This window comes from Vombatus ursinus, unplaced genomic scaffold, assembly GCF_900497805.2.
Source record: "Vombatus ursinus unplaced genomic scaffold, bare-nosed wombat genome assembly UNPS02010822.1, whole genome shotgun sequence".
Classification (NCBI taxonomy): Eukaryota; Metazoa; Chordata; class Mammalia; order Diprotodontia; family Vombatidae; genus Vombatus; species Vombatus ursinus.
This window is the reverse complement of record NW_020950600.1, coordinates 6,028,753-6,042,671: the sequence shown is the minus strand read 5'-3', so window position 1 is coordinate 6,042,671 and position 13,919 is coordinate 6,028,753. Positions and strand designations below refer to the sequence as shown.

The 13,919-nt window shown below is 48.3% G+C and overlaps 1 protein-coding gene across 1 annotated transcript in view; it reads right to left on the bottom strand.

The window, feature by feature from the left end:
- Window positions 1-4,781: 4,781 nt before the first annotated feature.
- SKI (SKI proto-oncogene) overlaps window positions 4,782-13,919 on the bottom strand; it is a 137,484-nt gene continuing 128,346 nt past the window's right edge. The window contains exons 5-7 of the mRNA XM_027855209.1: window positions 13,200-13,537; window positions 10,612-10,842; window positions 4,782-9,325 (exon numbers count right to left, since the gene is read on the bottom strand). Of these exons, the coding sequence (XP_027711010.1) occupies window positions 9,116-9,325; window positions 10,612-10,842; window positions 13,200-13,537 (779 nt within the window). The 3' untranslated portion in view covers window positions 4,782-9,115. The remainder of the gene's footprint in view (window positions 9,326-10,611; window positions 10,843-13,199; window positions 13,538-13,919) is intronic.

Genomic DNA, 13,919 nt, shown 5'->3' with positions numbered 1-13,919 from the left:
CAGAGAATTGGGAGGGACAATTGATGCACTAGATAACAGTCAGGGTCCAAAAAGATCTTAACAGGCTGGAACAGTGAATAAGTTGAATAAGAATAAATTTAATTGGGATAAATGTAAAGTCTTACATGTGGGCCCAAAAATCAGCTTCCTAAGTACAAGGAAGGGGATATATTGCTAAACAGAAATTTGTCGGGAAAAGATTTGGGGGTCTGAGTGGACTATAAGCTCACCATAAGTCTACAATGGCATACAGCAGCTCCCAAAGTGAATAAAATGAATCAGAACATGAGCTGGCATATATCAAGCTATTTAGGCCTTTTCTGGTTCTACAGTAATGATGGTGGAATGGTGGAAGACAGGATAGGGGTGTTAAAAATCACAAACATTAATGTAACTGCTGGCACTTTGTGTGAATCACCTCAGTCCAGCATCCAGAGTAGACACTCCTCTGGAGGAAATGGGCAACCATTATGACTAGACGTGACAAAGACACAAATAAATGGCAACTAGATGGAAGGATGGAGCAGCTAGGTGGCGCCATGAGGCATAAAGTGCTGGGCCTGAAGTCAGGAAGACATCCATCTTCATAAGTTCAAATCTGACCTCAGAAACTTAATAGCTGTGTGACCCCGGGCAAGTCACTTCACCCTATTTGCCTCAGTTTCCTCATCTGTAAAATTATCCGGAGAAGGAAATGGCAATACTCCAGTATCTTTGCCAAAAAAACCCCAAATGGGGTCATGAAAAGTTGGAGATGACTGAAATGACTGAACAACAACAGATGGAAAGATGACCGATGGTGTGATAGGATCAAGGTTACTCTGGAAGCCTGTGCAGAAAGGATTAGAGAGAGGACAGACAAGAGGCAGGGAGACCACTTAGGAAGAGAGTGCAGTGCTATGGGAATGGAGAGAAGGGGATGGACATAAACGATATTTCAGGGGTTGAATCAATAAGTGACTTAGTGCCCAGATGTGGGGATTGGAGGAGAGCACCTTAGAGATTCTCCTCATTTTACAGAGAAGGAAACTGAGGACCATTGAGTCGAAGGAACTTGCTCAGGGATGGAGAACTTAGGGAGTATCTGAGGCAGAATGTGAACCCAAATATTCCTGACTCCAAGTCCCATACTCAATCCAATCTTGTGTCTAACTCTCCTGTCTCAAGCCCTCCATGTCACTTCCCGGCCACTCTTTGCATACGTCCCCCTCTCCTCCCTGCAACTTTCCCAACTCTGGTTCTGAAAACAGCAATCAGATCAACACTGCCATTCCAGGTAAGGCTAGTTGATCCCTATTCCTGTAGCTCCACTATAATTTTGACTTCCCTTTCCTACTTCTCTGAGAAGTTTCTCTAAATGTTTTATTCTCCTTTTAGAATACAGACTTCCTGAGGGCAGGGACTGTCTGGATTGTATCCCCAGGACTTAGTACATTCCCTGACATAGAATAAGCACTTATTATATGCCTTTTCCTTCCTTTCTTTCTCCCTTCCTTCTTACCCTTCCTCTTTCCCTCACTTCTTTCCTTCCTTCTCTCCCTTCCTTCTCATCTTTCCTCTTCTCTCTCTTTCCTTCCTTCCCTTCCTCCCTTCTTTCTTTCCTTCCCTCCCTTCCTTTCCTCCATTTTTTCCTTCCTTCTCTCTCTCCCTTCCTTTCTATCTTCCTTCTTTCTTTCCTTCCCTTCCTATCTTCCTTCTTTCTTTCCTTCCTTCTCTCATTCCCTTCCTTCCTTCCCTCCCTCCTTTCCTTCCTCCCTGACTTTCTCCCTCCCTTCCTTTCTTCCTTCCCTCCCTCCTTCCTTCCTACTTTCCTTCCTTCCTCCCTTCCTCTATTCCTCCCTTTCTCTCTCCCTTCCTTCCTTCCCACACAGGGAAGGGCAATAAGACTGAGTGGGAAGAAGACTGGAACTCGATTGGCAGTCAGAGGACCTGGGTCCTCAAGACCATCCTGTCTCAGCAATTGAGAAAATTGCCTAACTTTCCCGGTCCTTAGTTTCCCCAACTGTAAAATGGGGGAGTTGGACTTGATCTCCAAAGTTTCCTTCCAGCTCAAAGTATGAAGACTGAAGGATGAGGAGTCAGGAGACTAGAGCTTCAGCTTGGCTCTGCCACCAAAGACTCCCTCCTTCCCTGCCTCTGTTTCCCCATCTGCAAAATGAGGGTTGGGGCTACCTCTCAGGTTCCTTTTAGCTCCAAATCCTATCTTTCTCAGATTCTCTGTTTCCCTCTCTAAGCCTAGCATAGGGCTAAACCTGCAGGAGCTAGGCAGCTATAAACCACTACTGAGTGATTTCCTGAGTCCCCTTCTGAGCCCAATGCGCTGTGGGGAAGAAAGCAGACATCATCTCTCCATCCATGTTGGAAGAGTTTGGTTTTAATTAAAGAGCAAGGAAAAAGAAAGGGGAGGAGCCCAGTCCAAGAGGCTAGTTAGCCAATGGAATAGTCCCCTGCCCAAGATCTACCAGGCCACAGGCCTCCGTGGACGGTGGAGACAAACACAGCCCATGGCAATCCCAACATCATACCAGTGAAGGTGGCTCAGGGCCCCTAAGGGTACCAGCTGAGGGTCTGCAAGGCCAGCTTCTGAGAAGCAAGGAAGATGGGGGCTTAGGTTCGACATGATCTGCAGATTTGAAGGGGCCTTGCTCCACCATTGTTCTTTCCCCGCATCCCGTGGATAGCGAGGCTACCGGCCATCTTGGTACATATTGACCTGCCAGCAGTAGCTACTCTCAGGATGTGGGCCCCAGGAAGTCACAATGAGACCACAAGCAAAGGCCTATTAATCCCTCCAGGGTCTCCCATCCATCTGTCCGCCCTTCTCAATTCCCACTGTCTCCAGGCCCTCAGATGTAACTCTTACCTAGGAGTCTAAGGAGTCTGCCTCTGCTGTCTTCCCCTCCAGCCAGAGGATTCAAAATGGAAAGGACGTTCAAGTTTGAATGCGTTCACTGTTTTCTCACTTGTGCTTTCTTCTGTGCCGGTCTTTATAATTCGGATGCCCTCTCTCCTCTGACCCTGGTTCAAACGCCACCTGCCCCAGAAAGCCTTTGCCCATCTCTCCTAGAAAGTGTTCTCTCCTTCCTACCTCAAACGGTGGAGTAGTGGAAAGAGGACTGGTAGAAACAAAGGATCTGAGTTCAGATCCTATGACTTGACACATCATTTGTGTGACCATATCCGTAGACCTGGTTTTTCTCATCTATAAAATAAGGGGCTTTAACTAGAGGTCCTCTGACGTCCAGTTGTCGATCCAAGATCCAAGGCTATTCTCCTTTAGGGCTCATTTCTTTCATTATATTATTTTTCATATTCAATTCTGCCCTGTGTATTTTCTCTGGTTCCCCAATTTCTCTACTAGATCATGGACTGTGTTAGGTCGGGGGCCATATTTACTCTTTGTACCTTTTCTTGTACCAAGCCTAGCGCTCGGTGCTTTGCACATTCTTGGAACTGGATAAAATAGTAGTTGGATTAACATGTAAATGAATAGCGGTCAGTTTAACCTTAAATAACTTCCATTTGGCTCAAAAAGAGGGGATGGGATTCTTGTTTGGGCTAATCTTAGACGGAGCTGGCTTTGGTGACCCTGAGGCAGTAAAACCCCTGCCAACTGGCCTGCTGGGGAACACTCTGCCATGGAGTCCTGGACATTTAAAATCTCAGTCCTTAATAGGATAATCCTCCTAATGCCCCTGTGCTTAAAGTGAAGCTTTCATTTCATTCTCTTTGCCATTTAAGGCTTCCGCAAAAGAGAAGGTGGTATTTTCCAGCTAACACTTCCGAAGAAACCCAAGATTTGAAACTTCTAAAAAATTAATAAATGTCAAAGTACAAGAGAAGCAAATGAGAAAGCACACACAGGCAGCATGTAGTTAACTAGAGTAATCCGTGAGTTATACTTTGGAAATTTCCCCCCTAACCCAAATGAACTTTTACTCCCCCCTTTATGGAGTCTCCCTTAGCTCAGTTCTTTCTGAATCACTAATTACTCTCCCTCTTGGTAGAAGGACCAGCCTTCTTGCCACTGGCTCCCTGGAAGCCTGGAGGGTAATTTGTAGTTTAATAGAAAAGCAACCCTAGTGATTAAAGTATTAAAAGGCATGAATCTTTCGGGGGGGGGGGGTTTGAGGAGATGAGATACTCTATGAAGCAAGATTCCATCTCCTACGTCTTGCTCCTTTCCTCCACACACCTGATCCCTCATGCCCCCAATGGAGGAGCTATCTTATGATCCCTTAGTGGTGCCCAGCATGAATTCAGCCTCACTGCTGACCCCGTCCCTCTCCCTCGTTCTCTCCTTCAATGCCCTGTGGGAAGAGGGTACTTAACAGACCTTCAAAGAGACTGTCACACCAGCAAATGGCCATTTTCTGAAAACAGTCCTGCTGCCAGTCAGTTCAGGACTTTGGTAATGTTATAGACCTCACTCACTTTGGGCCATATGGAAAAGCATACCCAAAGAGAAAAGGGACTTGGGGCTTCAGGGAAGACAGATCCCTTTTCTGCTCCATTCTAAATTGGAGCGCCATCAGCCCATGTGGAGCCAGTCATTAAAACAAGTGCTGGTAGGAAAGCTTCCCAGGCCACCTGTTGACCTCAAAAGAGACTGACCATTTAATGGGAAGATGAGCCACGGAAACAAGAGGAGTCTTGGGCTGGGGGCAGGGGGAGCCATCTGCATCAGTTGGGGAGACAGGGCAGACAGAAAGAAGCCATCCCTCTTCTAACCCTGGGCTGGTCCCAAATACCCAAAAGGAAGGAAACAGAAGATTCCGTAATGTGGAAATAGTTGAACCAAACACTTTTGTTTATTTTAGGTAATGCGTCTATACACTGTACATTCAGTCACTGGTATATAAGCAGAGCTATTTTCATACATATTCTCATAGAGGCCTTTATTTTACAATATTATCTGTTTCGGGGGGGGGGGGGGGGGAAGGACCAACAAGGTAGACAGCGAGATAGATAAATATGCCAAGCTTTTTTCTTTCTTTTTTTTCGTTTTTTAAAATCAGGCATTTATAAACAAGAAAGCATACATTAATTACATAAAAATAGTTCTTGAATAGTAGAGTAAGTCATAATATTGTCATTAGCAGCAGCATAGGAGAAAACAGGAGAACAGAAATGTGCTGAAATGCTCTTGGCTATTATAAATGTAGATTTTTTTTTCCTCAATTGAAAAAAAATGTCATTTATAACTTCTGACAAACAAAAAAACCTCCCTCAAAAACATGTGGACTTTTGGGGGGGGAGGAGAAGAGAATTTAACCTTTAATAATAAAATATTTTACCATGAAAATAAGGACCCAAAACTTAAGATGGAAAATGATAACCCACATTGAAAACTTGCCAAAAGTGTTTTCCAAACCCCCCAACAGACAAGCAAAGAATTTTTTTTTGTTAAAAACACAACTCAGAAAACAAGACGACTACCAAGTAAGAAAGAGTTTCTGAAAAAGTAACCACCATATACACTTATAATACAACAGTGTAAAATGAAAAAAAAAAAGTATTTACATGTTGATTTTTTTTGTTATTTTTGTTGTTTTTTTTTACATATTGGCTAGTTTTGTATGAAAAGCAGAATATTATGTGTACTAGTTAGCTGCTCCATAGATATGAATGTTATTGCTGTTGGTTTTTTCCCTTCGTTAAGTCTTCTTTCAGTATAGAAACAATGAGTAATTAAACTGAATATACAATTATCTAGGTAATATATTTAAGTATAGGGAGAGTCAACAGCCTACAAGACACCTCTTCTCCCTTCTTCTTAAAGAAAACTAAGCTGCAGCTGCATTAATGGAGTAAAACTATGAGCAGTTCTGTCTCTAAGCGACCTCGTTTGGCTGCAGTATAAAAATGCTTTATACACAGAAATCACACCGGGAACCAATTCCTCCCTCCTCCTCCTCCTCTTCCAAGGCTGCCAGTGCAGCAGGAGTTAGCTGCTCCTACACGGCCTAGGATTAGAAACATGTACTTTAAGCAGCTACAAAATCTGGCAAAGGGCCTCTCATTTGTGTGGCAAGGGGCTCGCGCACAGACACATGCCAGTCAGTTCCAAGTGATTCTACTATTATCAAACAAAATAAAATGAAGGGGGGGAAGGGTCCAATCACAAGTCACCCAATTTGGGGTTGTGCACGCTGGAAAAAGAAAAAATTGAACGTTAATTGACCGAAAAACAACCTAACAATGAGCTGCTGGTGAGGAGAATTTGTTCCCATAGTCTGTTCACATCGTTCTCTATCAAATCTGTGAAATAAGACTGAATTCCATTCATCGATAACTTTAATTTGAAAAGGTTTTGCAAGGGGCTGCATATGCCAACTTGGGGGGCGCAGGGTGGGAAGAGAAGAAAAAAATCAACATCTCCTAGCTCTGATATGAACCGATCATCAGGAAATCGGCACAGCTGCATTTCGTGGGCAGCCTGTGCCCAGCAGAATCAGTGTGAATGCTCTCAAGGGAAAAATTTGGCCTTAAAAAAAAATCTGATGCCAAGTAACTCAATACTGTTGGGATCACCGGGACGGGGGGGTGTGTTCTAACCCCATACTCTTTGGGACAAGTTACTGCAAAGTGTTCAGATCTCACTGATTTTTCAAGAAACAAGGCTCGGGGTAGTAAGGGGGTAGGGGTGGAACATGCACTTTCTGGCAGAAAATGGTGGAAGGGGAGATGTTGGGGAGATGTCCACCAGGGGGTGGGGGAGGAGTATTCCAGGCTCATTCACCTGGAAGGGAAAAGGGTTTTATCCACTGCTGGGTAAGGAGGACCACCTACTCACACCTGAGTCTAGAACGCAGAAGTGAAGCCCCAGCCACCCTCCCTGAGCACGGCGCCTCCAAGCAAACCCGCGCCCACGGGAAAGCCTTTTGTTCTCTGTGTAATTTCTCGACTTGGCAACCTAGCACAGCAACACAGATATGCTAACACACCTAAAAGCGCTGCTAAAACTCAATTGCTAGTTTCCCTTGAAGAAATAGCTGAAAAAGTACAAATCTGGAAACACCTAAGCCTGAAACAGTATTCTGCATATTGCATAACAAAATAAACCCTTTACACAAATCAGTAATAATGCCCATTAATGAATATACATATGGCAGAGATTTTTAAATTCCATGCATATGAATTTTTAATAACTGTAAAAGAAAAACATACAAAGAAGCAAAAAACAAAAAAACAAACAAAACGAGAAACAAAAAAAGATCCCACATAAAATGCTGTCTCAACAATGTTCTTTTTGCATTGCACGTGAGAAGGGGCCACTTCAACAGAACCAGGATCTCCAACATCAGAGAATGGGGGTGGGGGTGGGGAGAGAAAACCTGCCAATGCTCTTTTCTGCCTAATTTCTGTGGATTTAGCGGGTGGTAGCTGTTGCTTCCCTGACCTATATTGATAATTTTTTTTTTTTTTTGCACCTAACACATTAACCTCCAGTTAATGCTCAGTCACCATGGCGGTTAGCATAGAATTCCTGTAAAATCTTATTTTTTATGTAAATAAATACTACAATTTTAGGATGGGAAGCCATCTCTTGTCTATGGAAAACTGCTTTCAGGTTTGGGCAGAACAAACCTTCTATAAATTTGCACAAACAGTTGAAAGCCAATGAGATTATCTGTAATAAATGCTTTCAAGCAAGCATGAAATTCTTTTGATACTGGTCGATTCCATTTCTCTACACTGTTGATAGGTATTTGGGGGTTTGGAGAGAGGGGAAAGTCACAAGTCAGTGTTGAACATACAAGACGCAGGAAGGCACACAGAGACCCCCCAGGATTCAGGTTTTGCATCATTATTATTTTCTTATGTGTCCCTTGTTCAACCAAGCACCAAAGGAAATTTTCTAAGCACTTGAGTGCTAGGATAGAATCTGTTTGAGAACATTGGTACAATATATTTTAAAAGTGAAAACCTTTCAACTCGAGCTGATTGATAAGCGGGAAGAAAAAGACACAGGGAGTTTTCAACAAAGTGCAGTCTAAGGATGAGTTCAGACAGACAGACAGAAAACAGCCCCAAGACCAAGCGATGATGAAATGCTGCATTTTGTTCTGGTGCAGAGGTGGGGGGGTCTCAGTGGATCCCAGAATTAAAGCAGCCCCCTTGGTCATACTGCAAGGCATGGCCACCGATCATTCACAGCAGCGACAGGAGCGCTGGACACTGGGAAGCCGTGCGCAGGGATAACCTGAACAATGGGGAGATAAATACTGTCCTTTATGAGGAAAGGGATGTAACAAAGTAGCGCAATCCAGTAAAAAAAACGAAGCGACTGTCCTCAGAGTGACTCGGGCCGGCCTCCCCCTCCTCCTCCTGGGTGCTGGGGCACGATGGGGGGGGGGGGTGTCTCTGAACACAGCAGCCGCGGCCGTCTGCAGACTCGGGGTGACGACGCAGGAGCCATGACGTACGTCTTCAGTAAGGCTGGGCAGCTTTTCAGTTCATCTCTCTCTCCCACACACTCTTCTTCTTCTAGCATCCGTGCTGGAAAACTAGGTACTGATCACTTAAAAATAAAGACTTAAAAAACAAACAAACAAAAAACAAAAACCAAACTCACTCAAATCTCCCAATCAAACCACATGAGAAGGTCAAACCGTGAGGGCTCCCCAGGCCTGGCCGGCGGAGGGCTGCGGGAGCGAGCTGGGGCCTCCCCTGGGCCGCGGCCGTGTAACCACTCATCCAAATTGTGCATCACCAAGTGTTTGTGGGTTTTGAAAATTTACTTATAAAAAACTTGTTCATTTCTGGGACTATCAGGTCTGTCACTGTCTTAAATAGCTTATAACAAAAGTTTGCGTTTCCAAGTGTTCCAGCAAGCGGGGACCAAATGGGGGAGCCCCCTGCGCTCGCTGACCAGTAGAAAACGTCGCCGGGTGGCGTCCAAAAGCGCTGTTCGTCAACACTCAGCGATGTTCGAGGCACAGGAAGATGTTGTGCTATAGGACGGGGAGAGGCAGGAACTCAGTGCTTCTGCTGCCAGGGGTCAAGGGCGCCCTCCAGCGCACCCCTAGTCTGTTTCCTGGGTGTGGAAACGCTCGTCCCGTCAGACACACGCGGGCACACGCGTGTGCCCATCACTGGCGGAGGGAGCGCCTCAGGCTCGGGGCTCATGCGGTAGCTCGCTGTCCAGCTCGTTTCTGTGGCCGCCGCTGGCCTGAGGGCTTGGTTTAGGCCACAGCTGCTCCTGAAGCTCCTTCACAACTTTCTCCAAATGTTCCCGGGCCTCCCGCTCCCGCAGGAGATCGGCCCGGAGCTGCTCCCTGTCAGCCTCGGCATGCTGAAGCTTCACCTGCAGGTCCTCGATCTGAAAGCCACAGGAAATGGGTGTTAACCAGGCCTGGGAGAGGTGTGTGCCCCCACGGACCCCCATGCATCCCCGCAGAGACTCACAAGCCCACGGAGGCGCACGCCCCAAGGCCCCGGCCATAAGGGGTTTAAGTCCCACCATCGGGACTTGTCACTCATCTGATGACCGAACACGGCCCTACGCCAACCGCTGGAGGGCCGCCGCCACGGGGAAGGCTGCACAGACGGGGAGGGGAATTTCGGTGACTGGCCCCCCTACTGGAGGTGGATGGGAGGATTCTGGTCAAGCAGCCCGGGAGCCGGGCCCCCTGTGCTCCGGACCGTCAAGTCCAAGGGCGGTGGAGCCTCGCACTTCAGCCCACGCCAGAGGAGGGGCTGTGGAAGCTCAGTCACAGCTCTCTCCGAGACTCCTTGGTGGAAAGAAGCATCCAAGGAGGTGGCAAGAGAGCCTCGCCAGGCCACGGAAGAAGTTCAGGGAGAATTAGGTGCACCAAATCTGTCACAGCTGGGACCCAGTTCTGGCAGACTTGGGGCAGGGGCACTGGGCTGCTGCACCTTCTGCAGGCTCACACACACAACACTCAGCCCCACTGCTCACTAGGCCTAAAAGATCCTTCCCAGGTTCTGCGCGCTTCACCTCCACCAGACTTGGGCCTGTTGGATGCTATTTCTCCTTAAGAAACTGAGGAGAAAGGAGTGGGGAGAGCCCACTGCGCGCCAACCAAGCATGCGAGTGCACGCACCCACTCCCCGTGCAGGGCACAAGGCGCCAGGCCAGGGTGGCTCAGTCCCCTGGAAGCTGCGGGCACTGGCGAGAGGATCAGTCTCGCCGACACAAACGTGCCCGAGGCACGAAAAAAGACGCGGACAAAGAGGAGGCCCGAATGGAGGAGGCAGCGGGGGCTGGCCGGCCACCCTCTGCTCTCAGGCCCGCTCCCTCCCTCTGTTTAGTCTGGACCCCCCTTATCAGGCAGAGGTGACGCCCGGAGGCCAAGAGCACGTCCCTTCCTGCGGGGCAGCAACACAATTCACCGCCCCCCTGCCCCTTCCTGATCCGGAAATCCACACCATCTCCCTTAAAGAGCCCAGGCCACGCCAGCAGAGGGGTCCTCGGGCCCACGCCGGGGCTCGTCCCCAGCCTCGCTGAGCCCCTTAGCTACCTGGGGAGCTGGCTACCAAGAAATGCTGCACCAGGCCCACCGGCCCCAGGCTGAGCCTCAGTCTCCTCCTCCGGAGAAGACGCCCCACGATGCCCGCCCGCGGCCCCAGCGCGGGCCGGCTCACCTGCGCAGAGTACTTGGCCCGCAGCCGGCCGGCCTCGCAGCCCTTGTCGCACACGCGGACCTGCCGGGCCTGCTCCAGCTCCCTCTTGAGCCGCTGCCGGGACTCATTGGCCTCTCTCATCTTCTTCTCATTCTCCGCCCGCAAGCGCTCGATCTCCTTCCGCAGGTTGCGCTTGGCCTCCGTTGCCTCTCGAAGCTTCTCCTTCTTGGCCACTCGTAGGAACTCCAGCTCCTCCAGGGTACAAAGGAGAGCAAGGTGAGTTTGCTTTGGAAGCCCCAGGTAACCCGTCCTCAAGCTTCCTCCCTCTGGCAGTGGCCAGCCACGCCACGAGATCCCTCCTCGGGGGGCCCCGAGGACTCCCGGCCACCCTACTGCCCCAGCCGGCCAACAAAGGCCACATCACACTCATCTCTACACAACTTCCCCTGAAAGGAGCTGGTGTAGACAAGGTGGAAACAAAATACTGCTTTATAAAATTAAACACCTCAAATTGTAAAATGCAGGTACCATTTCACAGGGTGGAACACAAAGTCTATCTGTACTGACATTCCATTCATTTCCAGGGACAATATGTTTTTCAAGGTAAATTTTGGTCCCAATTCCCTTTAAGAAGCACGTTTTTTGTTTCAAAAAAAAAAAAAAAAGACATTTTTGCTAAGACACAATCGAGGGCCAGAAGAGGTTTTTGACCACTTCCCAGCCAGGCCCACCGGCTCCTGCCTTTGCGCACATAGGTATGGGGGAAGATGGAAAGGAGAGACTGAGAGAAATGAGGGGGAAGAGACAACACCTTCATGTCCACTAGAGGAAGATGAAATTGGGGGGCCCAGAAAATGTCCTCCCTCCATGGCTGAGCCAAGCCAGAAAAGGCCAAAAAAAAGAAAAAGGCTATTCTGCAGAAAGATGCCCCTTTCTTTATGTTTCTGCTACATGGAGAAAAGCAACAACCTCTGTCCAAGACCAGGCCAAAGGAGAGGTGATGGCGGTCCTGGGAACCAAAGGGCTTCTCGTGTGATTACCAAGAATTCACTGGCTGGCGGTGTGTGGGAGGTGATGGGAGGGGAACCTCTATGAACACTGACATCTTTTCAAGTGAGGCTACCTAAACTCAAATTTTCACCAAAAAGGTTTTATAAAGCTTAGGTAATTAAATCCCCTTGCCATTCATCCTGCAAAAAAAAAAATTTAGTTAATGTTCTCTTTTGAAATCACACCTTAAACCAGATTAAAAGAAAAAGATTTGCCAGGGCACACTGCAAGTAAACTAAACTACATATTGATGTTAATTTTTAAAATTCTGGAACGTGAAATGCTGACAGCATTGTATTGGGCTAAAAAACATTCTACTTGTTAAACTTTCCACAGAGTTGTCAGACAATCTCTCATTGCCACGCTGCGCTAGACAGAGGTGTTAATTTTGAAGCCTTTGGGTGGGCCACAGAGTTCTAAACACCCTAGGAAATTAAAAAAGAAAAAAAAAACCAAACCCCTAAGTGCTAAATGTTCTCAGACTTTATTTACAATTTTTTTTTGGGTACACCCACACCCAAATCGCACTCCAGCTCTCAATATCACCCAGGCTGCTCGTCTCATCATGCAATCTTGTAGCCTAGTAGTACTCTGGAGCATTTCGAGGGCATCCTCCCCTCCAGACTACACCTTGTTTGTGTCCAGAAAAAAACAAAACAAAACACAAACAAAAACAACAACAACAAAAAGCAAAATCCCAAATGAATTCAAAATGATGGCTGTGTACAATCAAGTGCAAATATCCCCACAAAATTATGGATAGGAAACCCTGAAACTCTGACTTCCATACACTAGTAAGACGTTAGCTCTGTTTATGGGGAGTGCGGTGCAAATTCAGAAAGGAGAGAGGGTGACCGGGAGACAGCAGCGATCTAGGCGCAGGGCAATGGTAAACGGACTCATGAGCAGCATCATGGCAACCACCATGGTTGGTTTGGTGGGTTGGGGCTGACAAAATGAAAATATTTGTGGGCAGAAGAAAACACATTTTCGAAGAGGGGGCAGCACGGATGCCCCCCCATCATTCTGTGGTTCTTTTTTTCATGAATGTTTCTTCTTCTACAGGGAACAGTCAGAACCAAGGAACTGGGCATCACCACCTTTTCTTTTTTCAAAGCTTTAGAAAAATGCATCATCTGATGTGCATGCAACAGGACCCGGGAGCTGGGCCTTCCTTGTCGGCGGGTGTACGAGTGTACCCACTTTTGGCAAACGCACACAGTTAAAGTGTGAAATTGTCTCTGGTGCAGCTGCTCCTCACTCCCTGCACTAAAAATAGCCCAGGCCTCATTATAACAGAAAAACACTCGGCATCCATCAGAGGGAGAAGCCAGTCTGAGGCAGCCGGCCGAGGGGGCACCTCGCTCCCTGGGGATCACGACAGGCACGCGGAGGTGTGTTGAAGACAGTCTCTCCGTACCCCTCCCCTCCTCCGCAGAGGTCACAGTGGTGCCACAGCCCTCCCGCACGGTGCGGGTCCCCATCCCGAGTCTCCTGGGGGGAGGGTCGGCAGATGCTCTGGGCCTGGCCAAGACCGCCCGCACCCACTCCCCTCTCACCTGGTGCAGGCTGCGCTTGGCCTGCAAGGCTGCGTTGAGCTTTTCTTCCTGTTTCACTCTCATTTTCACGACTTCATGAAGGAATTTCTCTTTGGCTTCCTTAGTGTCCAGACCACTTTCCAGGGCCTGCCTCAGATGCTCCAGTTCAGCCTCCAGTCCGTTGCTGTGGGACTCAGCGTGGGCCACGGCCTCGAAAGAAGCGCTGACCGTGCCGCCTCCGCTGACCGAGCCCCCACCACCGCCGCCTCCAGGGGCCTGCACGCCTGGAGAGCTCATGTCCTTGGCTGAGCTGGATGAGGTAAAGGACGGGGAGGACAGCGAGGACAAGGACGAAGTGACTACAGACAAAGACAGACCGAAAAACCGATGTTGAGAGCCGGCCGCGAATCTCACAGCGAACTAAGGGCTCCTGCCACGCACCACCCCGTCAGCGTCACACGGTCCTCATGGCCGGCGGCTCCACACTACCGCCCTCACATACTCACACGTGCACACAGATACGTTCACACACATTCACCCTCACACACTCGCTCACACACACTCGCACACACACAGGCACACACACAGTCCCGCACACTTGTGCACACAAGCACTCCTACAATATCCACACTCACAGTCGCATTCACAAACACTAGCACACACAGTCATTCACACTCGCTCATACGCTTGCACACACAGGCAGGCACAGACACATTCACACTCGCTCACACTCACACATAC